We start from the raw sequence: 23,828 nt of genomic DNA, 5'->3' as shown, positions 1-23,828 counted from the left end.
AAAGAATGAACTACTACCATAAATATGCAACAATATGGAAGAACCTCAGAAACCAGACTCTAAGTGAAAAAAATCAGATAGAAAAGTTCACATATGAATGATTCCATTTATATGAAATTTCTAGAAAAGATAAATCTATAGCAACACCATATAAACCAGGGGTTGCCTGGGGTTGGAAGTGGCAGGTCAAGAGTTGATTGTAAAAAAGTACCAGGAAACATTTTGGTGTGATGGAAATGTTCTAAAATTCAATTGTGGTGATTGTTGTACATGTTTGCAAATTTACTTAGAAAACTTCTACCCTCCGGGCCATGGTTCATTGGATAAGAAGTGAGCATCTGGTCCAGGATGAGTTAATGAGGATTTAGATTTGGAATCAAGAAGGTGACATCTCATCTCTCTGTCACTGACCCTCTATTATGTAAATTCGTAATTGGTTAATTACAAGAAAATAATAAAGTAGATACACAGAAAACATAAAGTCGAATGTGGAAGGAGTCTACTTGGGCTCTCACCAACTTTCCAATTTCCCATGGTAGTTCATCCTATGACTCAGGCACTTCATCCCTACTTCCACACCATGAAACATCTGTGAGGCCTTTGTCAACAAGAAAAAATTCTTTGTTGTTCAAGCTAGTGTAAATAGACCTAACTAATGCAAGAATCCCTGCATCCCTATTGGGGCAATGAGATTTGAAAATGTGGGGAGGTGTTTTGTGCTTTCACAATCATTGGGGAGTATTACTGACTTTTAATGAGTGATAACCGAGTTTAGTGAATATTCTGAAATGTGAGGAAAGTTCCTGACCCAAATACTCAAGAGCATCCCCACTGAAAAAATACATAGAAAAAAATAACAAGGACAGAGGAATCACACTCCCTGACTACAATTTATAGTACAAAGTAACAATAATCAAAACAGCATGGTGTTGGCAGAAAAACAGACACATAGACCAATGGAATAGAATTGAGAACACCCAAAGTAAACCCACATATGTATGGGTAGATAATTTTCGACAAAGGAGCCAAAAGCATACAATGGAGAAAAGAAAGGCCTCTTCAGTAAATGGTGCTGGGAGAACTGGAAAGCCACATGCAAAAGAATGAAACTAGATTGCTTTAATATACCAAAATTAACTCAAAATGGATCAAAGACCTAAACATAAGACCTAAATATGAACAATAAATAAATAGAAGAAAGCATAGGTACTAAAGTTATGGACCTTAAGTTTAGAAAAGAGTTTACAAATTTGACTTCAAAAACAAGGGAAGTAAAAGCAGAAATAAACGAATGGGACTATATCAAACTAAAAAGCTTCTTCACATCAGCAAAACAGAGGCAAGCATCCAAATGGGAAAAGATATTTGTACACAACACCTCTGATAAAGGGCTAATATCCAAAATGTACAGAGAATTCATACAACTCAACAACAAAAAACAATCCAATTAAAAAATGGGCAGAGGAACTGAAGAGACACTTCTCCCAAGAAGACATAGAAACAGCCAACAGATATAGATCTGTTGGCTGTTTCTATGTCTTCTATATCTGTTGTCTTCTATATCTGTTGGCTGTTTCTATGTCTTCTTGGGAGAAGTGTCTCTTCAGTTCCTAATACTTCACTAGCTATTAGGGAAATGCAAATCAAAACCACAATGAGATACCGCCTCACACCTGTTAGAATGGCCATTACTAACAAGACAAATAATAAGTGTTGGAAAGGTTGTGGAGAAAAAGGAACCTTCAAACACTGCTGGTGGCAATGTAAATTGGTACAGCCACTATGGAAAACAGTATTGAGATTCCTCAAAAAATTAAGACTAGAACTACCATATGACACAGCAATCCCTCTTCTGGTTATCTACTCAAAAAATCTGAAAACATTTATCCATAAAGATATATGTGCTCCAATGTTCAATGCAGCCTTATTTACAGTGGCCAAGACATGGAAACAACTGAAGTGTCCTTCCACAGATGATTAAAGAAGATGTGGTATATATACACAATGGAATATTACTCAGCCATAAGAAAAGATGAAATACTGCTATTTGCAACAAAAGGGATGGATCTTGAGATTATCATGCTAAGGGAAATAAATCAGACAGAAAATGTCGAGAACCATATGATTTCACTCATATGTGGGATATGAAATTGAAAGCAACAAATGAATAAGACAAACAAACAAGGAAAAACTCATAGACACAGACAACAGTTTAGTGGTTACCAGAGTGTAAGGGGTATGGAGAGGTGGTAGGAGAAAAGGGGGTCAAATATATGGTGATGGAAGGAGAACTGACTCTGGATGGTGACCACACAATATGATATATAGATGATGTATTATCACATTGTAAACTTGAAACATATGTAATTTTACTAACCAATGTTACCCCAATAAATTTAATAAAAATTAAAAAAATACATAGACATAGCCTTAAATTAGCAACATTTTTTAAAAGTTACAGAAACCTAGTGAAAATAAATCATAATACCACTATATTTAAAAGTAAGAAATAGAAGCTCCTTCTAATTCATGAATAGTACTTCCCAGGGGTACCTGCTATGAGTAGTTTGGTATATATCTCTGCAGGCTTTTGTCTCTGCTTAGAAGGACACATCTAGATTTGCAACAGAAAATACACCTTCTTTCACTTAATAACATAAAAACTATCATTTTAAGTAATAAGGAACCAATGATCAAGAATGTGAAGTTTATTGTTATAAAATATTAAAAATAGATAACTATGCATGAATTATCATCACTGTACCATATTTATTAAAATACTTTCCAATTTTGAAACTCCAGATAGTTGTATTTCCATCTTATAAAGATGGAAATTTACATATAGCAGTATTAAAAGGTATCAACAGGAGGCAGAAGAGAAAGAAAATGATTAAAATTACCAGCACAACTTATCTACATGCTAAAAATATTTAAAAATCAAACCAAAACAGCCTTCGGGACACATAGTAAATCATATATCTCACTGTAGAATAAACTAAACTTAGCCTAAAGCTTAAACTAAAGCCAAAGAAGGTGATTTACTGCTGGCATTTCCAGATTCCCCCATATCCTTCACTACACACTGTGATGGTAGAGTTTCATCTGGTAACTGTTCTAAATTCTCACCTGAACTATTTCTTTTTTTTTTTTTTGTCCCTAGAATGATATTATCTTTCAAATTATACTCTAGAAGAATTCATCACTCTGACAATGTATCATTAATCAAAGCAAAGAGAGGTGATATTTTATAGCTTTTTGGAATGGATGGCACCTTGTAGAAGTTAAGGTACAAGAAGAAAAGTTTTCCTTTAGAGAAATGATATACTTTGTGGTAGTGTAGGTGCTTCAAAACTCTAACTACCATCATCATCCCAAACCCTGACTATCCAGCAGTAAATATTAGCGATCATGTTGACAAAGCCATGCCTCCTTTTGGATCCAGAAGTTCCGGCTCAAATAAGTTCACACATAATTTAGATTAGGTTACTTCCTAAATATGAAGAAAATGGTGGAATGTTTCTTTTCAGGGTGTTAACTGCCACTGATTTTCAAATTATAAAATCTTAGAAAAGCTTTATTGCCACCACAGCCTTACATTAAAAACTGAAAACTAATTTCTTCCGAAGAGTTCTGTTATTTCATTTGTATTTGCTAAGCAAATAGAGAGATAGAGATACATATACACACACAGAAAAAAATTGTGTTACAGCAGAATTCAAGAAACCCTATGAATTCATTGGTTGCAGTGATTGTTGACTATGGTTGGACTTTGATAGTTTTTAATGACAAAAGCATTTCAGAAAGATCAAATTACACACTAATGGAATTTTTGAATTATATACATATAATTTTTTTGGGGGGGAAGGGGGCTGGCTTTGAGAAAATACTCCCCTTGCGTATCAGGAATTTCCCAAGTACGGTTTTTTCTGGTTCCTTTGTTGTGAATTACCTCATAGCCAATTGGTAAATAGGGGTATGATGTTAGTAAAACTGTGGAGTTAAATTGATTCTTAAGTTTTTCTTTTCCAGTACATTACTGTGTTTTGAGGCAATCGGAGCAAACTGTCTCACAATTAAAGTCCAAATCTTAGCAATATATGAAGACTTTACAGAAAGAGCTGAAAATTTATACAAATGCCTTCCCTTAGTGCAAGAACTGACGCTTTTAAGGGCTTTAACAACCACACATTCCCCTAAGTTAAGGTCTCTGGAAAAAAATGTAAATGCAGATAAAGAAGCTATAAAGATATTCTCCCTGATTTAAAACAGGGGGGACTAATGGACTAATAAAGAAGGGGGCAGTTTGACTGAGATTTTTCATTTTGATGAAAATGGTCTCTTAGAAGTGAATTGCTGCTGGGACCTACACCACAGAGAAGGAAGCACGAGAAGCCTTGTTTGTTAGGTGGGTGATTTTCCAGAATGGGAAGGTTTTCAGAAATCATATATTATGGCAGAAATACATGTACACTGAAGAATTATGTTCTAATTTATAACAAAGTAAACTTTTTATTAAAAATCATCAAAACATTTGCTCAAGATCTATTTATAGAAAGAAACTCCTACAGGTGATTTTACCTGTATTTCTATGTACACATTGTATTGAACACATTGCGTGGTGACAACATAAAGATATTGTTATCTAAAATCAACAATAACAAATCAGACTAAATGAATTGGGAGCTACATAGAAAAGGAATACTGACTATACCAAGCAGATACATTCTTCATTATCATGGATCTATGACAAAATGCATATTAACTCCATTAAATTTCCACTCGATAAAAATATCTTTGCAAAGTAAAATTCACTTATAAGAATACATAACTTTGAACATCTTAATCCATTAAACAAGAATGAAAAACATGAACTTAATCTCTCAATTTTTTTACATTATGTACACCTGAAATCTATGTAATTTCACTAACAATTGTCACCCCAATAAATTAAAAAAAAATTTTAAACAGTGCAAAACAATAAAATAAAATATATCTTCTATTCTTAGAGCAAATTGTTTGCTTTTCTGATGAATTCATCTTTATAGATAGCCTTGGTACAAATTTATTCCCTAAAAATATGCTTTACCATAGAGTCAACTCTGAATTTTCTATGAAAGTTGATGAAAAAGACAGCTTTAAATTATCTGACCAAAGGTTTCATTTACTGTTAGGATCAAAAGGAAGAAAGAAGAAAAAACTTCAGGCCCCTGGAAAAGCAGAGGAGAACAGGAATTTCCACATGGCAGAAACTAAAACCAAAGAACAAAATTTGAGTAAAAATCCTCATGTAAATACATGAAAAACAAGATAAAACAAAATATTTACAGCTGAAAGAAAATTGTGACAGGGGACCTCACAACAGAATCATGTTTTAAATACAGTTCTGCTTAACGTATTTCTAAAAACAGATATAGAATTTGCATGAGTAGTACAAAATATCGATGGTATAAAAAACTTCTTATTTCCAGCCAAATGGGAATCAAATCCTGAAAGTGTGAAATTTATATGACTGGAAACTATTGCTTATTCCAGTATCATTTAAGTGTCACTAAAAGTGGAACTTAAAGGACCCTACCTCTAGAGGTCTAATGGAAACTACAGGTTCTATTAATCAAAGATCAATGTATTATTATTCCTGCTTGACACATAAAAAGATAATAAAAATAATTAAGGACCAGGACACATGCCCCTAATTATAAATGCAGTTTGCTATTCAACAGATAGCAAATGTCAAATAAAACCAATCTGAACTATACATTTAGTACTATGCTATAGTAACGTGAAAATAATGAGAAAAAAACACACACTTAATGCAATCAAAATATTTTAAAATAAAACAACATAGCATATAAATAGCTCAAAAGGTAACATATTTGTCAAAAATTTTTAAATAACTTGGCATCAAGGAAAGTAAAAATGTGATCTTGGTCTAAACAATTGTGCCTTTCAAATTTTATTACAACATTAAAAGTTCTATTTAGAGAGCAATCTTAAAAGTAAACCAGAATAGCAACAAGAAATAATGCGGGAAATTCACACCTGCAATCTGCTATTCACAGTTTTGATGCCATATAATCATTCACTATATTAATTATCTTAGCAAGCACTTACTATTACTTTCAACTAATATTACATGTAAAAATGCATCCAAATGAGTTAGCTACATTCAGCAATTATTTATATTTGAGCTGCATGAGGAACACATGATTTTATATGCAATGCTTTGACATTTTTAAGCACAACAGATCATACTCACCAACAAATAATAATTTATCATCTTTATTTTTTATATATATTCATGCTGTTATATCACAGTTAGATTAATTTTATCCCATAAAGACAAATGAACATAAAATATAGTAAGTAGAACTACTGCAAAATTTGTCAGAATCCATGAAAAAAACCTGTAAAATAACTTAAGTAGCACCCGCAAATTTACAAAGGCTCCTCAGATACCCAGATTAAAGGTTCAGCCATGTGGTTACACCAATGACCTCTATGGCCCCTGCAAAATTGAGATTTGATTATTCTCTATTTGGATAAGGAGGAAGTCGGTATTTTTATATATACTCTGATATACTAAGCTCTAAACGTCACTGTTTTTTCACATAAGGTTTCCACTTTGAAAAACAGCCCTAAAACCAAAAGTAACCATTTCATTAATTTTTCAAACTCATTATCATTATTATTACTTTGTTTTCTAGTTTCTAAACTTAAATGGTATAGGAATTGTGCTGAATATTACATAAATATTACAGATGTAGTAATCATTACAGATGTATGAATTTTTAAGATAAAACTCATATATATGCATGCTCAGAAACTTCAGCATTGTTGTGTGGATCAGATTAACAAATATAAAAGTATTCTTTCCCTTTGACATTTATTGGTGCCCTCTCTGCATTTAACCTGTGCCCTGCATCTACCCTCTCCACTGTGTCTGTCACTTGATTCTGCAACATACTCTCTAAACCACTATGTTCTTCCAACTCTTCTGATGGTAGCAGAAACCCTACAGATGTAGTTTCACTGAACTGCAAGCTATTAAACTATTCTATGTCTTGGATTCTCAAAAAATTCTTGTTAACCTTTTTTCTAAGAAGACATACAAATGGCCAATAAGCACATGAAAAAATGTTCGACATCATTAGTCATCAGAAAAATCCAAATCAAAACCACAATGAGATACTATGCCACTAAGATGCTAGAATAAAAAGACAGATAATAAGTGAAGGCTAAGACAGAGAAATCTGAACTTGCACACACTGATGATGGGGTGTGTGTAAAGTGGAGCAGCCAGCCACTTTGGAAAACATCGGGCCGTTCTTCAAACAATTAAAGATAGAGTTACCATTTGACTCAGCAATTCCACGACTAGAGATACAGCTAAGAGAAGTGAAGACTTATGTTCACACAAAACCCTGTACACATATGTTCATAGCAATGTTATTCATAATAGCCAAAAGGCAGAAACAACCAAATGTCTGTCAAACAATGGATGGATAAACAAAATGTGGTATAACCATACAATGGAGTGTTATTTGGCATTAAAAATAAATGAAATACTGATAAAAGCCATAACATGCATGAAGTTTGAAAATATTATACTAAGTTTAAAAAAAAGGCATACATAAAAGACCACATGTCATGTAATTCCATTTATATTAAATGTCCAGAATAGGCTGAGGCAGAAAGTAGATTAGTGGTTACCAGGGGACTGGGGGGAGGGACATAGAAAAGGATGGGAAAGCCTCAAAAAGGCTTTCTTTTTGAGGTGATGAAAATGCTCTACAATTAATTGTGTGCTGAGAGTTGCACATAGCTATGAACACACTAAAATCCATGGAATTGTACACTTTAAATGAATGAATTGTATGGTAAATGAATTACATCTCAAGAAAGCTATTTTTAAAAAAATTATTGTCAATGATGCCTATATAAGTATTCTTCATTTATCTTTTGGGTATCCCGCCAATTTTTTTTTTTTTTTTAAATCTGGTTAATCTAAAGACTTAACGGCAATGCCCACCAAGGAGTCTACCAGGGTTAACTAAATTTTCAGATTCATAAGACAGGCATCAAACCACTATTGGCATCAATCTATTCAGGAGGATAAGAACAGGAACAATAGTTTGCCAATAGGATGACATCTTCTTGGGAGGAATCTTGCAGCATTTAACACAGAAGCACAGCTCAGACAGCTGAGAAATATGCCGAGCTTAGAAGCTCACTTTCTTCTCCCAAAGTCTCACCAATAAGATTGAAATATAAGGATGGGGAACAAATGTTCCCTCAAAAAGGAATTATCATAATTAACAAGATTTTAGAGTCCAGGTGATGTAAGTGTCCTAAAAAATGTATATATTTACTATTTATAAATATTAATCAATGCTACTCTTAAGAAAAATGGCACACCATAGCATCTATAATATGTGTATGCACAGCATTTAAAACAGGCCACTTTAATCAAAACCATGATGAGATACCGCTCCACATCTATTAGAATGGCTATTATCAACAAAACAAGGAATAACAAGTGTTGGAGAGGTTGTGAAGAAAAAGGAACCCTCATACACTGTTAGTGGGGATGTAAATTGGTACAGCCAGTATGGAAAACAATATGGAGTTTCCTCAAAAAATTAATAGAATTACCGTATGATCCAGCAATCCCTACCCCCAAATTGGGAAACATTTATCCATTAAAACATATGTACCCCTGTTTGTTGCAACCTTATTTACAGTAGCCAAGACATGGAAACAACTGAAGTGCCCGTCAATAGATGATTGGGTAAAGAAGATGTGGTACATATGCGTATACACAGTGGAATATTACCTGGCCATAAGAAAAGATAAAATACTGCCATTTGCAACAATATGAATGGATCTTGAGATTACCATGCTAAGCAAAATATGTCAGACAGAAAAAGTCAAGAACCATATGATTTCACTGATATGTGGGATATAAAACTGAAAGCAATAAATGAACGAGACAAACAAACAAGGTAAAACTCATAGACATAGACAACAGTTTAGTGGTTACCAGAGGGTAAGTGGGGAGGAGGGACGTAGAAGAGGGTAAAGGGGATCAAATAGATGGTGATGGAAGGAGAACTGACTTTGGGCGGTGAACACACAGTGCAACATATAGATGATGTATTATAGAAGTGTATACCTGAAACTTACATAATTTTACTACCCACATCACCCCAATAAATTTAATAATAAAAAAGATCATCCAAGTAAGTATCCATGATATTATCCAAAATGACTAGCTATGATCTGAAAATACCGTATTGTGAGAACTGATTGGTGATTTCCAAAGGCCAGGGTGGGGGGTTGGCAAAAATGGGAAAAGGGGGTCAAAAGGAGCAAACTTCCAGTTATAAAACAAATAAGTCACAGGAATGTAATGTACAGCATGGTGACTATAGTTAAAAATACTATATTGCCTATTTGAAAGTGGCTAAGAAAGCAGTTTTAAAAGTCCTCATTGCAAAAAAAAAATTTATAGTGACGAATATTAACTAGACCTATTGTGGTGATCATTTTGCAATATGTACAAATATTGAGTCATTATGTAGTACAACTGAAAATAATCTAATGATATGTCATTATACCTCAAAAATAAATAAAATAAATTAAAATACTGTATTATTCTAAAAATTAACAAAATAATGATAGTGTGAGTCTAAAAGCTAATATTGGTCATTGTCAACTAAAAGAATAAAAACCCACCAAAAAGTTAGTAAGCATAAATTATACTCTGATGACACCTAAAGTTCTTCCTGATAATTAGTTTCATGTAGGTATCTTCAAACAAACATATATTCCCACTTATATCCATATTTATATAGGCATAGTTTTCTTTGGAGATAAAACAATGTAAAAAAGGCTGTGTATAAATGCCTCATACCAGAAAATACAGAAATTCTACCTCAATTATCTCTTCTTTCATTACTAAGCTCCCCATTTCCCAAGGTTTCTCCTTTCAACAAAAATCCCCTTTCCAGTTAAGAAAATATACATACCAGAACCTATTAATGATTTATTTAATGCAACCTCCATTTGTGTATGTCATACTTCAGAACAGAATGCAGTTTGTTTGTTTCCCCTCTGTCTTCTATTATCTCTTAACCTTGTCTCTTCTGTTTAAGTGTATGTTGTTAAAAGAAAATAGGAATGCCTGACATATTAAGACCTTATTTTCATCATTCATGAGGCTTACCCACTGAAAAACCCTTCTGTTTCAAACTTTAGTGTTGAAAAATCATTCTAGATATAGTAAATTTTCATCCTTAGTAACTCCTCTCATGCATTTACATTTTATTTTGTAGATAGTTAATTATCTAACAGAGTTTGGAGATGGAAAAGAAAACGAAAACTTGTGTTGGAATCAGTGGCAACTATAAATCAATCATAAATCAACAGAAAGGCCCTGTGAAATTATAGTGTTAGTCAACATGTAAATGGTACTAGTTTGCCTTCAATTTTTCCGGGATTTATCTCTTAAGTAGAACAAGATAATCTAGTACAAAATGGTCCTTATTGACTGTGAACTTTGTAAAGACTCACTGGGCTGCAGGATGGGGGCTTAAACGGTTTACAACTATGAAACTTGGCTATGCTTTAAATTAACCAGAAATGTAAGCATAAGTAAAGAATATAAAGTATAGTAGCCATTAGACTAGAATGCTTGCTTTTTATATAGCAATACCTAATATTCAGATATCACACATTTTCCCTAACTTCTCCAAGTAGGTATGATTTCTGTAGTCAATAGAGAAATCTCATGACTGATAATTACTAAAATGGTGGAAAACTAAAAACGCTTTATGACTGGTTAATGAGTGTCAAAGAGAAAGAGATATCCACTCATTGCTCAACAGTGGTCATCAGGCCAAGGCACAAGATCATCAAGAACCTCAACACTAGGGAAAGATTGGGGGGGAGTGGAACAGAGGTGACAAAAACAAGGAGAAATAAGCAAGAGAACAGTAATTTCTCTCATGCATTTTATATTGCAATTAAGGGTTTAACAGAGATTGAAATTGATGTTCTCTCTCCCTCTCCCACTTCCTGTGTGTGTGTGTGTGTGTGTGTGTGTGTGTGTGTGTGAGAGAGAGAGAGAGAGAGAGAGAGAGAGAGAGAGAGAGAGAGAGAGAGAGAGAGAAAGAGAGAGAGATGGAGGAAAGGAAAAGAGAGGGAGAGAGAGGGAGAGAGAAGAGAATCAGACATGGATAAATCTTGAAGGTCAAATACTGAAGTCGAGGGAAGAAGCCATGTCTCATCCCTCTCTGTATCTTTCATACCAACTAGCACAGTACCTAAATTCACTGAATGATAACTCAGAAAATGTGATAAATAAATCAATGAATGGAAAATTCCTAATATGAACTCACAGTGGGGTAATTACACTCTTTCCTCTTAACGGGGAGTGACTAGTTAAATTCTATATTATTACTATGTTGACAATTACACTCACTTTTATATATGTTAATTTTCATTTCTTCTGACTGTCCAATTGTACCATCCTGAGGGAGGGGAATAGCAGGTAGTTGGGGTTTTTTGTTTGTTTGTTTTTTTCTGGTTCCCTCCATCATTTCTGCCAGAGGGCTCTAAACATTGAGTATCCCCTGGAAAGTAACTGGCTTTGGTATCCCCTGGAAAGTAACCTGGAAAGGTCTATTTTATGTTTTGTAGTTACCATGACTTGGGTTATCAGAGCTATCAAAATTTATATTCAAGTAACATGTAAAGATTGAAACCTACCAGTGATCATTCAAAATACCAATCTGATCATCTCCATCGCTCTGCTTCTAAAATAATATTAAATCCTTAATTTATTACAGAAGGTCCTTGGTCTCACTTTTATCTCCAGGTCCTTAAGAGCAGGTTCCTAGTGTTACTCATCTGTGTAAAGTAACTGCCTACCTCAGACCCTGCTTCCTAAAAGGCACTCAAGGAATATTTGTTGAATAAATTACAGTAAAATGAATGAGATTTATGACACATAAATCCATCATTAAATGTAACTGGTATAATGTCATATCTATATTTAACCATAGTCATTGCTTAAATATTAGAATTTTAAAACCATCTGACATGGTTTGAGTTTAGGCATTTCAATAAACAATGGCTATATGAGGATAAATAAAATCTTCTGATATGTAGGAGGAAAACTAGAGAGATAAGCTTATTTAAATAATAATGGGTGAGGACAAATAAAAATACTTTTAAAAAATAAACATGAAAAGCAAAATGAGATTGCTATTTATACATTAGATGGGAACAATACTTAAGTCATGTGTTCACTTATAACAATAGATAAACATATTGTCTAATTTTTAAATGTCAAGTTCACAGATAGAATGCATAATCTAAAAATTCTAATCAACCTAAGTGTTTCAGGAGCTATATTAAAACACAGTTTAAACAGCAAAATAGAACCCAGATTAGTGTTCAGTAAAATAATTTTAAGATATATGTAAAGACTGTCTGTATATAATAGAATTTTAGAAATTAATGTAAATCATCTTAAATTCTAGATAATTAAGCATGTTTTAAATGTCTTTTGTGTTGAAACATTCTATAAATACACTCACTACAGTACATTTTAAAGACATACCTGCAAAAGAGTTGTTCTGTGGAGCTTCAGTGCCCCCTTCTGGTGAATTTTAGCAAAGCATCCTGAACAATAATCTTCTCCACATTCAAGGCATACCTGAAAAGATATTCAAAATATCGTATCTTATATGACTTTGAGAAAATGTTTGAATACAGATGCCATTGCAATTATCTTTATCCAATTACATACCTAGATTTCATCAGAATTGAAAAGTCCAAGAGTTAAGATTCAATTCGGAGAAAAAGTACCTTGTAAACCAATTACTCTCACAGCAAAATAAATAGGTAGAATATAAGTTTTAGGTATATGTGCATATATTTATGTGCAGTTTTTTAATAAATCATTAATAACTCAGCAGCATCAGGTCAAACTTCCGTACCTGGTAAAAACTAAACAGCATTATCTCTGAATCAAAACTACTTTATTTTTAGGAGTCCTTATATCTTTCTGTATGGATTTACAGGGCACAATTAGTTTCAAATGATATATATACTATTTGCCTCTGAATGTCCCCATACACATCTTTGATTAGTACTCCTTCATTGATGATTCTCAAAATATGGTTTAAAAAGTGTTCTTAGAAGATCCCTCAAAGAAAAGAAAGTATAAGAGGAAAAAAAAAATATATATATATATGTATATATATATACATGTATATATATATATCGTCACAGACAATAATTTAGTCGTTACCAGAGGATAAGGGGAAAAGAGGGGAAGTAAAAAAGGGTAAAGGGTGTCAAATATATGTTGAAAGAAGGTGATTTGACGTTGGGTGGTGAACACACAATGCAATATATAAATGGTGTATTATAGAATTGTACACTTGAAACCTATTTAATTGTATTAACCAATGTCATCCTAATAAATTTAATAAAATGATAAATAATAAATAAAAAGAAAACACATTTAAAAAAGAAAAAACAAAAACAAAAACTAGATGGAACAGCATCAAAATGTCAGCAATGTTTATGATGAAATGATTATGGACAAGTTTACATTTACCTTCCAAATTCTCTATAGTGTTAAAATGTAATTTTTTTAAAATTTAGGGATAAATTGAATAATGCAGTTCATATTTTCATCTCATTTAAAACTCAAAACAATGCTTTAAATTTAGGATGATCATTGTATGTTCATTGTGAAGATGAGGTAACAAAAAGACATATTTAAAAATCCGTCCAGGTACAGCTAACAGAGCCAGGACTTTACCCCAAAGTCTGGATCAAAGCTCAAGATTTTACCCACAACCCACTAATCATTAAATCAATCATTAATCATAACTTGTAGTGCTAATCATTCACTGAAAAAAAAAACCTTGATAAAATCTGCAGCAAAATAAAATCCAGTATTTGAAATGATAGCACTAGTCCAGTATTTGTCAAATTCCAAATACATTTTTAAAAATGTGATTAGCTATAAACTGGATTTTTAATTTAAGGAGAGGAAAAATAAACACTGTTACTGGTATGGGAACAAGTCCTACCTTTTCAACTCTTGTTTCTTCAAGAGATATATTCTCAGAGAAATGATGACAAACACATTACCTAAATCCATATTTTTTCAAGTGCAAAATCAATTAATAAACTATAATTTCACATACATAGGACAGTATTATTATATTAATGTAGATTTCAAAATGTATTCTGCATAATTTTTATTTTACTTAATATTTTAATACATTTCTTACATATATATTTGACAATGTTCTCACAATGTTATAGAGGACTGAAAATCAGTTTCAACATATAATTCTAAGCCAAGTATTTGTCAAAAACAGACTTTTAATGAAAGTAGTTAAACAGATTTTGTAAACTGGAAGATCAAAGCTGGAGTTGCAGAGTAAGCTTATATATTTTGTTATACAAGCATATTTGGATTTAAATTGGGTTAAAATGACCGCCAAGTGGAAAATCTTTTTAGGCAGTTTGTATAATTGGCAAGAACATACTAAAATATAGATAAGGATTCCATTCCACTACAGATACTTCTTCGATGATGGAATACTCAAGTGCAGTTTTAGCAAACATTTTTTTAATTGATTAAGGCTAGATCAGTTGTACTAAACCTTCAGAATCTATTTGAGTTAAGTTATCCAAATTTGCCAAATTAATGTAGAATTTTTAACTATCCATTTCACTTTTGTCATGTAGAGACAGCCTAAAGCTACTGTAACTTCTTTAAAAAAAATAAGAAATTTGTAAGTTTGGAATTTTATTTTTACCACCAATGTATGTGAATGCATCAGGACATAAGAAAATGTGCCAACAACAATAATACACAATTTATTGTCTCCTCTCAATATAGTAGGCACAATGTTAAATACTTCACATGCATTATTCATTATCCTCAATAACTATGAGGTATAGACTACTGTTATCTATAGTATTCCATTTTACAAATGAGAAAACGGAAATATGAAGGAATGAAGTCATTTGCTGAAAGTCACATAGTTAATAACAGGTAAAGTTGAGATTCAATTCCCCAAAGCACAAGCTCTTAACCCCTACCCCAATACACAATCTTTCCCTCTTAAAGACCCTATCATAAGATATAGAAAGGTTGACTCTAATCATCCAGTCAGCATTATCATCTAGAATGATGGAAGTTAAAAACACTTCAACACTACCAGTCTGCTTAATTAGATCTGCCTACCTAGTTTGAATTTTTAAATAACTTATTATTGTGCCTTGACAAGCATTCTAAGATATTATTTTCATTTCGAATCAAAGAATATCCTTTCTTAAAATCTTAGTGAAATGTTTAAGTATGTTTAGGGCCTAAATCCTGGCTTCTATATACAATAGTATTCAGGTAAATCAGCTTTTTAATTATTGCACATGTCACTCATCTGCTTTCCAGTAAAGGCAAATACCATTTATGCTGTCTGGGATGCCCTTTTTCTTGCATTTCCTACTCTACAGAAAAAGAGATGCTTTATTTCCAGGTCAAGTCTTACCTACTACATATCATTTGTTCAAATTCCATGGCCTTTAAAAAGGGCTCAGTACAGAATAGGATTCAATAAAAATATTGCCTCATAGCTACTACATAAATCCTTTTCAGATTATGAACAATGGACCTCAACAATTCAACTCAACAAGTAAGTCTCTTTCAGCTTTCATATTTCCAACTTCAGGAACATTAGCATTCGTTTATGTTTTTAAACATTTCTAGATAAGTACAAATGACTAAGATTCCTTAAATTTTGTTCAGAAAATAGTATGACGTAATAGTAAGAACATTTTACCAACAGCCAGGGTTTTTCATTTAATACTGTTATTAGCTCTATATTAGATTTACAGCATTCTAACTCTTTCAGTCCAGTTAAAACTACCATGAAATAAAGCTAGTAATATAGTCATAAATCAGAGTGATTATGGCTATGTTCTCTGAAACTATAACATAATCTACAATGTTAGTTATAATCATTAAATGTTTTGGGGGGACCTGTTTCCTAAGTGTGCTTTAAATATTTTAAATTACAAAAGTTATTGGAGTATCTTCAATACTAGCTGAAAGGAAGATATATCTAAAGTCTATATTAAAGAAAAATTTTAAAGAAATGATTATTCAACAAATATTTGTTGAGAACCTACTAAATTGCAGACATAATTCAAGGTAGTGGGCACAGAGCAGTGAACAAAACTAATTCCCCACTTTCGTGAAGTTTACATTATAGGTGGATGGAAAATAAATAAATATATATTAAAGGGTGATAACTGCTATGTAGATGAATGAAGGACCTTCATGAAACTAGAGTGTGCAACTGAGCTGTTGCTATTTTACAAAGATCTGTCAGGGTAGGTAACATCTGAGTTGACCTTTATTGATATGAGGAAACTGTGGGAGGGAAAATTGTTGGAGATAAATTATGGTTCATTTTTGAACATGGTAAGTTAGTGATTCCTGTGAGCCACGTAGAGGAATTAATTAAGCAGCTTGAGTTCAAAGTTCAGAGGAGAGATATGAGTTAGATATGTAAATCTGGCAAAGTAGAGATGGTCTTTAAAGCCAAGAAAGTGAACGAAATGACCTAAAGAGTAAGTGCAGGTAACCCCCGTATAACATGGCACTTCTATAACACGGTTTCACTCTAACACAGTTCGAGAATTGGGGAAAACCCTCTTACAACACGGCATCCTAAAACACAGCTTCACTCCAACACAGTTTGAGAATTAGAGAAATCCCTGAATAACACTGAGTGTAATAAGAGCTTTGTAGAGCAAAAAACATCTCATTTGAAATTAGAGACATTCCTGAATAACACAGAACATAATAAAAGCTTTTAAGAGCAAAAGATATTTCATTTGAAAATTTTCATTAGAGTGTGGATGCATCAGATTTGACTGCAGAATTTTAAAATTTGCTAGACTTTTAAATCCATTTTGTTCATGGAGTATTAAGTTCAGAGGATGAAGATATCTTGTCAAAAAGAAAATGTCCTCAGTTCATAGTGCTTAGTAGTGATGACGAAGAAAACATTTAATACATGTTAATATATTTTTGGTGAAAATTGGTTTAATAAAGATATTTCTCTTAATTATAAAAACATAACAGTATGGTTTTTGTTTTTCAATTTTTGGAACCTAACCCCTTTTTGTACTAGTTCTTTGTTTCATATCACGCGGATTTGCATAATGGCGTTTTTAGGAACCTAACAACCATGTAATACTGGAGTTACCTGTATAGCTACAGACAAAAGAAGAGACCTGAGGACTGAGCTCTGTAGCATGCCAATGTTAAGGGGTCAAGAACACAGAAAACCAACAAAAAAGATTGAGAAGGGGCAGCTAGCAAAGTAAAATAAAACCAAGGGTGAATGGTATCTCAGGGGAAGCCAACTGAAGAGTCAAAGGAAATGAGAGGAATACTGTGTCAAATATTACTAATAGATTAAGATAAGAAGTGAGAATTGACCACTGCGTTTAAGAATGTGGAAGTCACTGATGACCTTGATAGGAGGAGTTGCTGGGCAGTCGTGGAGACCTATTTCTGAAAGGAGAGGGTTTAAGAGAGAACAGGAATTTCGCATTTCCACTTCTGGGTATGTACCCAAAATAATTGCAAGTAAGAACTTGGATAGACATTTGTACACCCATGTTCACAGCAGCATTATTCACAATAGGTAAGGGGTGGAAGTAACCTGTGTCCATCAATGGACAATGGATAAACAAAACGTGGAAATTATATACAATGGAATTCAGTCTTAAAAAAGAAGGAAATTCTGATATATGCTACAACATGGATAAACCTTGAAGATATTATGCTACGTGAAATAAGGACAAAACTAAATGGTGACAAAAGAATGAATACTGCATGATTCCACTTGTATGAGACACCAAGAATTGTCAAATGCATAGACAGAAAATAGAATGGTAGTTGCCAGGGGCTGAGGCGAGGGGGTATGTAGAGTTATTCTTTAAAGAGGACAGAATTTCAGTTTCTGTTGAAAAGAGCTCTTTGGATGGATGGCGATGATGGTCATACAACAATGTGAACGTACTTAATGCCACCGAACTGTATACTTAAAACATAGTTAAAATAACTATATATTTAAATATGGTAACTTTTAAATTATGGTGTATTTGCACTTAAATGTCTACAGCAGCCTTAAAAACAATAAGAAAAATAACTGAAACAACCAAGTCATTCAACACATGAATGAATAAATAAACGTTGGTGTATCTATACAATGGAATACTACTCAGTAACAGAAAGGAACAACCAATGATAAATGTAACAGTGTGAATCAACCTCTACATGGAGCAAAAAAAAAAAAAAAAAAAAAAAAAAAAAAAAACACCTTACACAAAAGAATATATACCACACAATTCCATTTACATAAAGTTCAAGAATAGGCACCACAACATGAATGGTGTTAAAAATCAGAACAGTAGTGGTCTTTATGGGAGGGAATAAGTGGAAATGGCACAAGGGAACTTCTGGGCATATTCAATGATCATGATGGGTATAGAGACATTTGTCAAAAGACATCTAATTGTATATTTGAGATCTGTCCTCTTCACAGTAAGTAAATTATTCCTCATAAGAGAGAGAGAGAATGAGAGGAGAAAATATGATGACAGGAAGTCACTAACTCCTCAGAGGTGTTAGCAAGAGATAAAGAGGGAAATGTGGAAGTCCAAGGAGAATGTTTGTTTTTAGTTTCGGTTTTGGTTTTAGATGGGAGCTACTGCGCAGTATTTGTGGGCTGGTGATCCAGTACAGAGAGGATAAGAGTTAAGGTGTGACCTTAAACAGGAAGAGGTTCAGTGTGTCCTTGGCCTTCCCCAGCAGCACGCACACTTCACGCTTAATAACTGTCAAGGACAAGGATATGGCTACTAAAGCAGGTTAAGCTGGAAGAGGTGTCAGAGACCATGCGAAAGTTCTATCTCAATATCTTATTATCATGTACGTACTAGCAGAGCAGCTTTGTTCTCACACTGTCCACAAACCTTCCCCTTTATCTTGGGTTTTTCACTTCCAGAGGAATTTGCCATTTTATAATTAAGTGGTTGTCTCACTGCCTCTGGAAGAAAAAAAAATAAGTCAGACTAATCACTTTAAAATACGATGTTTGGTATTTAGCCAAGTCTAATCCTCCCAGTAGGCTGGGGAGCCCACAGTCTCCCTCCAGCCCCTCGTGACCACAGGGCCACACACATCCACTCATATCCACTCTTGAACTAGATTTAGTACTAGACATATAAAATTACAAAATGTAGTAACAGTTAAAAACTATGTTCTTGATAGAATTCCTATGGCATTCTGTCCCATCTCTAGATCAAACTAAAGCCCACACAGGACATCTTCTGTAATTATATATAATTTATTACAGAAGATGTCCTGTGTGGGCTTTAGTTTGATCTAGATATATAATTATATATATATACACATATACACACACACATACATGTATATGTATGTATATATATACACACATATATATACATATATATGTATATATATGATGTTATATATATAAATTACATATATGTATATATATTTTTAGAACTACCAAATTACCTTAACCATTCAAATCAAATGTTTATCCTCTATAAAAAAGTCTTATTTCTTTGGAATTATTATAAATTAAAAATTGATTATGGTTTTTGCTATTGTCAAGATATATTAAAATATAAGAGAATTTTTCAATATTCTCTTAATTTCCTAGAGTAAAATTTCAAATTGTAATTTTATACTGTGAAATGATCTTCCTAGTTAAAGTGTGTAATGACAAATTTTAAGCAAAGTCTTCACTTTTGAAAAACGCTATATTATAATCATATTCTAAGTTGGCATTTTTGACATAAAATTAAGCCCCCCCAAAAAAATACATAAATAAAATGTATTTTGAACATCAAAGATAAAAGAGTCATAATATAGGGGTTTGTACTTTTTATATTGCATGAACAATTCCGGTACTTTAATTTTTATGTAATTCAGTTGGAAGAAAAATGAATTATATCTGTAGCATCTAGTAATAGAGTGGGAAGCTGTTTACCTTGAAACTGCTCCTTCAGTAATTTTAATTTCACTTTTCCAGCAGAAAACTGTATTAATGAAATAAATACTATTTGTCACTATACATTCTATTATTCAAAGATGGTTTAAGCTATTAACAAAAATATTAGAAAGCGATAACATTTTGGTGCATCTTGAACAAAAAATTTGAGATAATAATATAAAATTCATAGAAAAGATCATCATTAAAGCATATATAGATCTTCTAATTAAATTAAGAGAAAATTCATAAAAAGAAAATAAATTTTGGAAATATACATATAAACCAGATTTTAAACATTCCATAAATTATGTTTAAACAAAAATCATTATATATCATCATGAAATGATTTTTAGGAAAGCATTACTCTTAAAATACTATAAAGACTTTTCTATCTCTGATCTTTCTGAAAGACAGAAAGCCTAATATTTGTAGGCTGAGTCTAAACTGAATTCTGACTGAGCTAGTCTGTTTACATAACTGTGGACACCAATCTTATTATCTTATTTGCCCAATTTAGAGAACCAGGTGTTCAAGCATCTCAGACTTAACCTTCAAATATATTATTTGTGATTTTTGACTTTCCCAAGTTGTAGCCAAAAGAAACAAAACAAAACAAAACAAAACAAAATGAGTTAATGAGGCTCTCTGCTAGGTATTTCAGATAACCACTTAAAATCCTTGGATCTTAAGATTTTAAGAAATAAAGTAGACTTGCCAATTGCCTGTACTGGGCTTGGTCTTTTTAAAACCAACATTCAAAGTACACAAACGAATATAGATGATGGTGCACATTTACACAGACACGGTCAATTCATGCCGGGTTTTCGATTTGCAGTTTGCATGCTCAATTGCCCAATTTGTATATGAGAATATGAGAACAATGGCTGCCTCTACGCCTATGCCTATACCAGTTGCAGTCATCTGAAAATTTAGGCCTAATTATTCTCACTGATTCTAGTGGTTTTGCTTTAAACGGGCATTTGTTGTTCACATTCTTTAAGTAGCTACTCAGATGCTATGTATCAAACACAAAAGAAAAGAGAACAGGATTGAAATCATCAATTTTTAGTGAATCACACCTTTATTTTTAAACTGACAATGTTATACAAGGTGCTGATAACTTAATCTCATTTGTCATAACCGAATTATCCAATATTATTACCTTAACAATACACCTGAATTGCAATAAGATCGATATGATTATAGGCAACCTGGGCAGAATGGATTTGTCAAAGTGAACTGAAGCCATTATTAGGGAAATTTTGTAATTTGTATTTATTATTTTGAAGAATATTTTCTGTTCTATGAATATAGTTATATTTACCTCAAATGATTCAAACTGCATAAAAATATTACAATGAATAAACTGCTAGCTGCTATTTTTAGGCAAGCAGAATTTCCTTCTAAGTCTAATTTTTATCTGGGAAAGAGGTGAGGGTGGAGTGAGGCTGAACCAAGGCCACACACACACACACACCACAACACATATCCATATGTATATACATATTTATGCAGCTATATATATATCCAAACATCAGTACTTCAACATACTGAAGCCTATGCCTTATTAACCCTCTTTTACCTCTACCAGCAGATGCTAAATCACAGGTCAGGGACAGCTTAGTGGCTCTACCACACAGACATATCATCTGGGTCATTGGGGTCAAGCTATGCTGTCATCATTAGCCTCCCTGGCATTCACAGATGCCCCCAAACTCCCACCAATGCCCTCATATGGCATGCTGGGCCCACACTTCTCCCATAAGCAACCTCTTTAAATATTCTTATTCTTAATCCAGTTACTTAACCTTTGCCATTCTCTACTGCTTGTCCTGCCATCTAGACTCCCCTGCCATTCCACGGAGCTCTTATTAAATAGTCATTTAACTATCTTATGTCTTAAATATTTCCTAAAAATGTCTTCCAAAAAGTTCACATTAACTGGACACACCTTTCCTAGACACAACCTCCTCCACAGAACTTTCCAGAGGAACTAGCTCCATTTCTATTCCCTTTCACTCACCAGGTTTAGAGACAAAAATTTTTCTCCCTGTTTGCTTCCCAGTGCTGCTTCTAGAATATTCTGCTCTCATCATTCAGCAAAGTCACCTTTACTAAAGGTCCTCACCATCCACTTATTGCCTTTATCAATACCCAAGATCCTCTTCCAGCTGAACTTTAGGAATCTGTCCAGTGTCTCTATTGCATTTCTGGGCGATGATCGTGGAGACTTCAATGTCCATGTTTGCCTGACATCTTGATGCTGAAAAACCCTCCAACACACTGACTACCGTGAACATCTAAATGGCTCTTCAGCCACCAGACCATTATGACAAAACCTTGAACCTAAGCAGCAATCTGAATGGCCACACCTTCAAAGCCCAAACTCAAGAGTTTCTCAGTGCTAACCATGATCACCTCACTTTCTTCCTCTTAGACGTCCCACCTCTACCTACCATTGTGATGACATAATACTGAGTGGGCCCCCTACAAATACATGCTGAACAACTCCAGTGGGCTCTTCCAGCTCTTCAGCAATCCGTTTATCATTTGCTGCTAAACCTCAATCCTGACTGCCATAGTGGCTGCTCCCAACCTTCTCTATTCCAAAACACTCAAATTCACCCCATTTCTCTTCCTTAATCTGAGCAGATGATCTTACCTTCAAATTTACTAAGAATGCTGAGGTCTTCCCATTAAGAGTTTGCCACAGCTTCCTACCTCACCTGCTGTTAAATGAAACCTCTAAAACATTTCCCCTACTGCCACCTGTTTTCTCTTCCATCTTTCTTATCTCAGAGAAAATGTGTCCTCTCTTCTTCAAAGACTAGACCCCCAGCAAATGGCACCTCTCTCATTTGCATCCTCAATCTTTCCTCCACTAGTTAGTCCATTCCTCAACTACAAATTGACCCACATTTCCTCCCTGACTCTAAAATACAATAAAATGAAGTCCTTCCTTGATCCCATTAAACCCTTGAGACATTACCCTCTATTCTCATGGTCACTGCAACACTTGTCTTTACTCATTGCCACCTACCTTTCTTTCTCAACGACTTGAAAATATGTTTGCATCTAATAATAATACAATCACCAAATCAAATTCAGTGTTTCTAGAAAGTCTCATTCTCCATAAATAGAATATGAGTCTATTTATGGAGAATGGAGTCTCATTCTCCATAAATTCTTTTTTTTTTAACTTTTTTTTTTTTTTTTTTGTACGGAGCTTCACAGGGGCACATGTGGGGATCAAACTGGCAACCTTGATGTTATCAGCACCATGCTCCAACTGAGCTAACTTGCTACCCCTAAATAGACCCTCACATTAGACATCCTAATGTGATTTTCAGTCAGTGTTACAATTGGTTTCACACCTATTATCTCACACATTGCTCAAAATTCTGTGAAGTAGTTAGCAAGTATTCTTATGCATGTTTACAAAAATGGTAACAGAGACTCAGAATGGTTAAATGACTTGCAGAGTTAAACCACAGAGTTAATGAAATGAGTGAGGAATTTAATCTATAAAGTCTAACACCGGGTTTCTTGACCTTGGCCAAGACAATTCTTCGTTGTCAGAGTTTCCCAGTGCATTATAGGATGTATAACAGCATCCCTGTCCTATAGCCATCTCATACCATTAGCAAAAACAAAACAAAAAAAAAAAAAAAAAAAGAAACAAAAGAACAA

The 23,828-nt window shown here is 33.5% G+C and overlaps 1 protein-coding gene across 1 annotated transcript in view; it reads right to left on the bottom strand.

The window, feature by feature from the left end:
* Positions 1–23,828, bottom strand: part of ZBBX (zinc finger B-box domain containing) — a 114,680-nt gene that overhangs the window by 67,480 nt on the left and 23,372 nt on the right. The window contains exons 5-7 of the mRNA XM_081074693.1: positions 20,136–20,184; positions 19,051–19,160; positions 12,626–12,721 (exon numbers count right to left, since the gene is read on the bottom strand). Coding sequence (XP_080930819.1) covers positions 12,626–12,721; positions 19,051–19,160; positions 20,136–20,184 — 255 coding nt within the window. The remainder of the gene's footprint in view (positions 1–12,625; positions 12,722–19,050; positions 19,161–20,135; positions 20,185–23,828) is intronic.

Source organism: Rhinolophus hipposideros (genome assembly GCF_964194185.1).
Source record: "Rhinolophus hipposideros genome assembly, chromosome: 2".
Taxonomy (NCBI): Eukaryota; Metazoa; Chordata; class Mammalia; order Chiroptera; family Rhinolophidae; genus Rhinolophus; species Rhinolophus hipposideros.
This window is presented reverse-complemented; position numbering and strand designations above follow the sequence as displayed.